Source organism: Ursus maritimus, unplaced genomic scaffold (genome assembly GCF_017311325.1).
Source record: "Ursus maritimus isolate PB19 unplaced genomic scaffold, ASM1731132v1 scaffold_21, whole genome shotgun sequence".
Classification (NCBI taxonomy): domain Eukaryota; kingdom Metazoa; phylum Chordata; class Mammalia; order Carnivora; family Ursidae; genus Ursus; species Ursus maritimus.
The window spans coordinates 56,730,535-56,737,613 of record NW_024424564.1 but is presented as its reverse complement, the minus strand read 5'-3'; the positions used below and the strand labels follow the sequence as shown (position 1 = coordinate 56,737,613).

At 64.3% G+C, this 7,079-nt stretch overlaps 1 protein-coding gene across 1 annotated transcript in view; it reads left to right on the top strand.

Moving 5' to 3' along the window:
* The first annotated feature begins 2,535 nt into the window (after window positions 1-2,535).
* Window positions 2,536-7,079, top strand: part of MAPK11 (mitogen-activated protein kinase 11) — an 8,677-nt gene continuing 4,133 nt past the window's right edge. Inside the window, exons 1-9 of the mRNA XM_040637759.1 lie at window positions 2,536-2,693; window positions 5,020-5,149; window positions 5,262-5,320; window positions 5,408-5,519; window positions 5,603-5,632; window positions 5,720-5,767; window positions 5,848-5,962; window positions 6,367-6,438; window positions 6,676-6,755. Of these exons, the coding sequence (XP_040493693.1) occupies window positions 2,578-2,693; window positions 5,020-5,149; window positions 5,262-5,320; window positions 5,408-5,519; window positions 5,603-5,632; window positions 5,720-5,767; window positions 5,848-5,962; window positions 6,367-6,438; window positions 6,676-6,755 (762 nt within the window). The 5' untranslated portion in view covers window positions 2,536-2,577. The remainder of the gene's footprint in view (window positions 2,694-5,019; window positions 5,150-5,261; window positions 5,321-5,407; window positions 5,520-5,602; window positions 5,633-5,719; window positions 5,768-5,847; window positions 5,963-6,366; window positions 6,439-6,675; window positions 6,756-7,079) is intronic.

Below are 7,079 nucleotides of genomic sequence, written 5' to 3'. Positions count from 1 at the left end.
GGGAGGGTGGAGGGAGACGGGGATGGGAGTCCTGGGGCCCAGGGCTGGTGTCTGGGGAGGAAGCTCTTTTGCCTGGCTTCCCCACTTGTGCCCCTGGCTCACTCCTGAGGCACTTGCCATCATACAACCCCCCCCCCCCCGCTGTTCCACACCACCCACTTCTCTAGGCTCGGGCCTCTCTCACCCAGACCACGCAACAGTCATTCTAGACCTGGTGGCCAGGATGGTACTGGGAACATGTCCAGCAGGGCTCCCCATCAGCCTGAGAACAAAAATGAAAGCCTTGGGGTGCCTGCCTTTAGCTCGGGTCATGATCCCAGGGTCATGATCCCAGGGTCCCTCCTCTGTGGGGAGTCTGCTTCTCCCTCTCCCCCCGGCTCCTGCTGGCTCTCACAAAATCTTTAAAAGAAAAAAAAAATGAGATCCCTGCTGTGGCCCCACCCAGCCTGTCACAACCCTCCAGCCTGGCCACTATCCTCCTTTTCGGTTCCTAGAGTCAAGCTCAGTCCTGGAGAGGCAAGACTGTGGTGGACACTTGGCTCCACCGGTGTCCCCTCTCCAGGGGACTTCCTGACCTGTCCAGCCCTGACGGTGTCCTCTCCCCACCCTAACCACCACCGGAAACCCCCTGGTTACCCCTCTGCAGTATTACTACCCCGACCCTCCCCAGAAGCCAGCTTGGCCAGGATCTGCCCGCCTCGGGCCAGGTGGGCACTCGGGGGTGAATCAGGGAGGGTCTCCGCTTGGCCTCACTCTCTGAGCCGGCCCAAGAGGCCGGGCTCGGGCTCCCCTCGGGGCGGCACAACCCCACCCCCCGGCCCAGGAGGAAGGGCGGGGTCTGTCGCCATGGGAACCTGCTCCGGGGCCCCGCCCGCCCAGCTCAAACAAAGGCCGCCGCGTTTCCCCCCGCCGCGCTGCCGGCGCCCGCAGCCCGCCGCTGGACCAGCTTCCTCCCCGCCCTTAGCAGAAGCTCCAGCGACTCCGCACAAAACCCCGCGCGCCTCAGCCGGCCCGGGAAACGCACCGCACGGCGGGGACTCCCGCGAAGGCGCGGACCCGGGCGGCAGCGGGAGGGGACACCGGCGCCCTCACCCCATCACCGCCCGGCCGACACCGGCTCCCAGACGGGAAACTGAGGCTGGGGATGGCTCGGGACTTGGCCGAGGTCGTGCAAGGCTGGCCGGCGCGAGTGAGACTCGGCTCACGCCACGGGCTGGGTTCGCTGGCCGGTTGCACTCGCCCGGTACTGCTTTGACACGTTTTATTTTAATTTGGCTGCAACATTTAAAAATCAGGAGATTTCACATAAAAACTCGGGCTTTAGTTTGTTTGGAAGAGGTAGAAGGTCGGGCAACACAGAGCCCGATTGCCCACTTTCCTGGGAGACGGCAGCACCCCCACCCCAGCCGGTGCTTTCCCGACAGAGAGGGTCAGGGGACATCTATCACGGGGGCTACGCTGTCTCCGAACACTTGTCACTTTTAAGTGGGAAGTAAAGACGCGCGGGCCCAGAGCGCGAGACAGATGCTGGGAGGCCGTGTCGCTGGAATGAGGAACATTCCCTCGTCAGTGACGGCAGCCTTCCAGGCTGTGAGAGGACACGAGGAAACGTGTCGTGCTCGGGGGAGGAACTGCGGTTATGTACCAGAGGAGCTCCTCAGTACCTAGGAAAGTCAGGGTGGGCTTCCTGGAAGAGGTGACAGCTGAAGTGGGGAGGGATTAGAAGGACGAAAGGTACCAGGAACCAAGAAGGACCCATTTGGGGGATAGCCTTTATGGGTACAGCACCTCAAATGTCCCCGGTGCCGCCGCTGTCCCTGGTCCTGACAGGGCTGGTCCCCAGGCCTGACCAGGGCGGGAGGCCGCTATCGGTCCACGGAAGGTTACCAGGTGACGAACCACACCGCCAAAGCCAGAACGGTCTCCAAGGGAGAGGGAAGCCCGGCGAGCCCAGGATCCAGGGCGCGTCCATCTGTCCACCCCACAGGGGACCTATCCAACCATGTGTCCCGTTTTTCTATATTGATGAAGAAATCTCTGCCCTGGCTTCTTTGATCTGAGGGAGCAGGTTGGGAGGGGGGTGTCCTGCAGGGCCCGGAGCAGGGGTGGGAGAAGAGGGATGCATGCACCGGAGGTGCAGGCTCGGGTGCCGGCGGGGAGGGTGCGGGGAGCGGAGGCTGGTGCGAGGCGGCGGCGTCCTGGATGGGGCGGTGCCCGGCCGAGCACAGAATGCGGGCGGATACTTGGGGAAGTGCGGACCCCAGGAGGTAGAAGCGGGCGGGGCGGCGAGCTGGACACCGGCCGTCCCTCCCGCAGCGCGGACGCAGCGGCCCCGGCCCCGAGCCGGGGAGGGGACAGCAGGGCTGGTTTCCGCCGGGCCGCCGCCAGGCAGGGGCAGGAAGCCGCGCGTCGGTCCCCGCGCACCACCCACCCCCCCGGCCCCGCCCCGCGCGCGCCGCCGCCCGCCGCCGCCTCCTCCCGCCGCCCTCCGTCCTCTCTGCTCCGGCTCCGGCGCGGGGCGGGGGCGGGGGCGCGGGCGCGGGGCGGGGCGCGGGCCCAGCGGCGGCCGCTTCGGACATGTCGGGCCCGCGCGCAGGCTTCTACCGGCTGGAGCTCAACAAGACCGTGTGGGAGGTGCCGCAGCGGCTGCAGGGGCTGCGCCCGGTGGGCTCCGGCGCCTACGGCTCGGTCTGGTAGGGGCGGCGGGGAGGGGCGGGCGGGACTGAGTGCGCGCCCCCTCCCCTCCCTTTGCGAGGTGCCTGGCGTGGGGAGGGGCCTCGCCCCGCCTCCGCCCCCGGGCCTTTCACGGATCGCAGCGATGAATGGGGGGTGGGGGGCATCAAGGAAACTTTCCTACCGGGCGCCGTTCGGGGTTGGGGAGAGGGGTCGTTCTTCCGCCCCGTCCCGGCCGGAGCGTCCCCCACCAGGCCCAAATCCTGCGGCGTCACAGTCGGCGAAAGGGCGGGTCTCCCAGGCCCCTGAATGGGCAAGCATGCGTCTAGGGTGGCCCCCGGCCCCCCATTCCCCGTCAAGGGTCTGGCAGCCCTGGGGTCTGGTAGATGCCCGGGTACTAGGGTGGGTAGTTTCGTTTGAAAAAGAAAAAGCCCAACTTGGGGGAGGGCAGGATCCCTCCCCTTAGAATGGCCTCAAACTCCCCGGAGGGTCCGGCCTCCTCCCCTGTTTTCCAAAGGGTCTGAGACTCTGGATGGGGCTTAGGCCAGAGCAGAGATGCCTACCATTCCCCCTACAATACTTGTGGGGGTCTACACCGCACTCCATTTTTTGCCCTAACCAAGAGAGCTCAGACCACAGCCCCACAGTTGGGCCCTGAGGCCCAGAGGACAGAGACTGGAAGTGGGAGAGAGGGTTGGGATTTGGCTGAGGCCTGTGTGGGGTTGGGGAGGGACTGGGGGTCTTAGGGTACGGTGGTTGCAGGCAGTCGGTTGCAGGTGCAATACTGATGGGCGGGCTGAATGTGGATGTGGAGAGGTGCTCCCCAAATCCAGTGGGGTCCTTACCAAGGCCTGAGCCAGGTGGTTGCTGTGCACTGAGGGAGCCTTGGAGGTGGGGAGGCCAGAGCCCCTAGGAGTGCGGCATTGCTCCTGGCTCTGACAGAAAGTTAAGAGTGGGACTTCCTGAAGCCCCCAGAGGTCCAGCGCCAGAGCGTGGAGCAAGGGCTTCTGCCCCACCCCCCTTTCTGCTGTCATTGGCCAGCTTGTCAGAGTCCACAGGCCGGCCATTCATCCATCCCAGCCTCTACGACCTCAAGGGCAGGGAGAGGGTCAGGATAATGCATGAGTGGTCCCTGGGTAATATAGAGTCCTTGCTGGAATCACCTCGGTCTAGAGTCACCTTCTGGGAGTTCCTAGAGAGTATCAAGCTCCCCAAAGGAGGCCTCGGTCTCTCCCCATTGCACTTACTTACGTGATGGCCCTCTCCTGGGCTCCTGTGTTCTTCTGATGAAGCTGGTGACCCAGTGCCAATTCCCTGTCCCTTGATTGTGCAGACACAATTGGGCAAAAGGATGTGCTGCCCCACATGCGTGGCCACGCCCCTACTTGCCTCCCCAGAAGTGACGTGGACCTCCCCCAACGGCCACAGTCTGGGGGAAGGGGTGTGGATGTCCCAGGCACCTCGCTGGCTTTCCTTCACCACCACCTGGGCCTATGCCTATGCGCATCCCAGGTGCTGCCCCAGCTGTGTAGACTCCACTCATAGCTGGGGGAAGCAGGACTCAGAGAGAGTGGAGGTAAAGTGAGAGGGAGGGAAGGAGCGAGCATCAGGGAGAGGAAGTGCTGTGTGTGAAGGCATGGATGGCTCTTAGCAGAGCTCCAGTGCTGAGGCCAGTACGACACTGGGAGGGTGGGGGTGACAGACTGTTTGCACTCGAAGATGATGCCAGTGACTGACTGTATTCTTCTGTGAAGAGTAGATGGGTGTGGAAGCTGGTGTGGACGTGGGGCATCTGGGCCTCTGGGGAATGGGGTGGGGCAAGGGGAATGTTCTCTCGGTCCAGACACTTCATATTATCCAGTTTCTCACTCTTAAAAATAATAATGCGGTAAACAACTTTGGGCAGTTTTTCCTCCATATTTTGAATATTCAGAGGCGTTGGGGGACCCAGGGGCTTTGAAGGTAGCTCTGGAACCCTGGGGGAGCCACCCGGAGCCATGGGCCAGTAGGGGAGCAGGAGGACAGTTTGGGGTGAAAGGGGATGGTTTGCAATGGCTGTTTTCCTGACCTGTTGGTGCGGACTCTCCCCCAGCCTCAGGCTGAGCTGGGGGGAGAAGATCCAGGTCCTGCCCTACGACTCCCTGGTGGGGCAGGCCGGGACCCTGTGGGCTGGAATGCGGGGGAAGGGGTGGGGTGCCTCTTGAAGAAGGAGCAGGCCCCAAGGAGGCACAGAGGAGAGGCCGCCCAGGTGGCGGTCCACCCGAGGGACAGCCTGAGCAAACGCAGATCCGACAGGAGCAGGGCCTGGGGGCCCCCACCGCGCCGCCTCACTCACCCCCCTTGCAGCTCGGCCTATGACGCGCGGCTGCGCCAGAAGGTGGCGGTGAAGAAGCTGTCGCGACCCTTCCAGTCACTGATCCACGCGCGGAGGACTTACCGCGAGCTACGGCTGCTCAAGCACCTGAAGCACGAGAACGTGAGCGGGGCGCGGGGCTGGTCAGCGGGCGGCCGGGGCTCCCCGCGGGGCACGAGGCACCCAGGGGGCGCTCCGGCGGGGACGCCGAGTCCTGACTCCCGTCCCCACGCAGGTCATTGGGCTGCTGGACGTGTTCACGCCGGCCACCTCCATCGAGGACTTCAGCGAAGTGTGAGTGGCAGCCCACGCGCCACGGCGGGGGAGCGCGTTCCGCGGGGAGGAGGCGGGGCCTCTGTGCTGACCCGTCCCTCCTCCCAGGTACCTGGTGACCACCCTGATGGGCGCCGACCTGAACAACATCGTCAAGTGCCAGGCGCTGAGCGACGAGCACGTCCAGTTCCTGGTTTACCAGTTGCTTCGCGGGCTGAAGGTGGGCGCTGGGCGGGTGGGCCCAGGGCGTGGTGCGGTGGTCAGAACCTGACCCTCCCGCCGTCTCCCCCTCTCCCCTCGCAGTACATCCACTCCGCGGGGATCATCCACCGGGTAGGTGCGGCCGCCGGGTGAGGGTCGGGACTGCTGCAGGCCTGGCGCAGGAGCTCCTCCTGCACTCACGCCCCACCTGCCCTGCAGGACCTGAAGCCCAGCAACGTGGCTGTGAACGAGGACTGCGAGCTCAGGGTGAGCGGCCTGGGGGGAGGGGCCGGCCGGCCTGGAGGGGGCATTCGGGGAGGTGCTCACAAGCCTGGAGGTCTCCCTAGATCCTGGACTTTGGGCTAGCCCGCCAGGCTGATGAGGAGATGACCGGCTATGTGGCCACTCGCTGGTACCGGGCCCCCGAGATCATGCTCAACTGGATGCACTACAACCAGACAGGTGACGTCAGCCCGCACAGGGCCGTGCCTGCGTCGGGCGGGGCCGGGGAGGGCAGGCACCGCCAGGGCCTGGGGAGGGGTGGGGCCGGGGCCAGCAGCCAGGCACCGCTCGCACCAGGGCCTGGGGACGGGGTGGGTATGGGGCCAACAGCCAAGACCCCTGGGGAGGTGTGTGTCCAGTCTTGGAGACCATCCTGCAAAAACGGACCTTACAGGGACCCAGCACAATAGGTCTTGGGCTGACTCTTCCCCCTCCCCAGAGCTTTACCTAGAGGAGTAAGGGGTCTGCTGTGTGGGGGCCTGGGTGACTGAGAGGCCACTGGGCTGGCACAGTGTGGGCAGCTCCCTAATTCTCTAAGGGGGGCCTTGGGGAGGGCAGACTAATGGAGACTCCTTCCCCAACAGTGGACATCTGGTCTGTGGGCTGCATCATGGCTGAGCTGCTCCAAGGAAAGGCCCTCTTTCCAGGAAATGACTGTATCCTTGGCCCAGGCTGGGGATTGGGGTGAGCCAGGTTCCCCTTCTGCTTGATGGGGCCCAGGGGAGGTGGGCACTGGCCCTTTCTGGCTGGCCTTGCCTCCTCTGCCCCACACTGGGCCACCTTGGGCTCACTGACTCCAGCTGTAGGATTGGGGCAGTGCCCCAAGGTCTGGGATCTGGGGGGCCTGGGAAGGGTCTATTCCTGGCCAGTAGGCATTTCCCTCAGCCGGGCAGACATCGACCAGCTGAAGCGAATCATGGAAGTTGTGGGCACACCCAGCCCTGAGGTTCTAGCAAAGATATCCTCAGAACACGTGAGTCACCATCCACCAGCCCCCTCTGCTAACCAGGCTCCTGGGTGCTCTGGAGGAAGGGGCTCTGTGAAATAGACCGGGAACCGTGTGGGAACATGGATCACAGTGGACTAGAGCCCAAGGCAGGTGCCTGACCCCTTCAGGGAGAAACAGGTGAACAGGGAAGACATTCCTGGCATGAGGGACAGTGAGGGCACAGTCTCAGCACTGACAAACAGTGCCTTTGCCAAGGACAGTGGGTGCCACAGGCATCAAGAGCCAGGTAAGGCACTGTAGCCCCACATCCAGTGTTGGGGATGCCCCTGGTCCATGCATGCTCTTGTC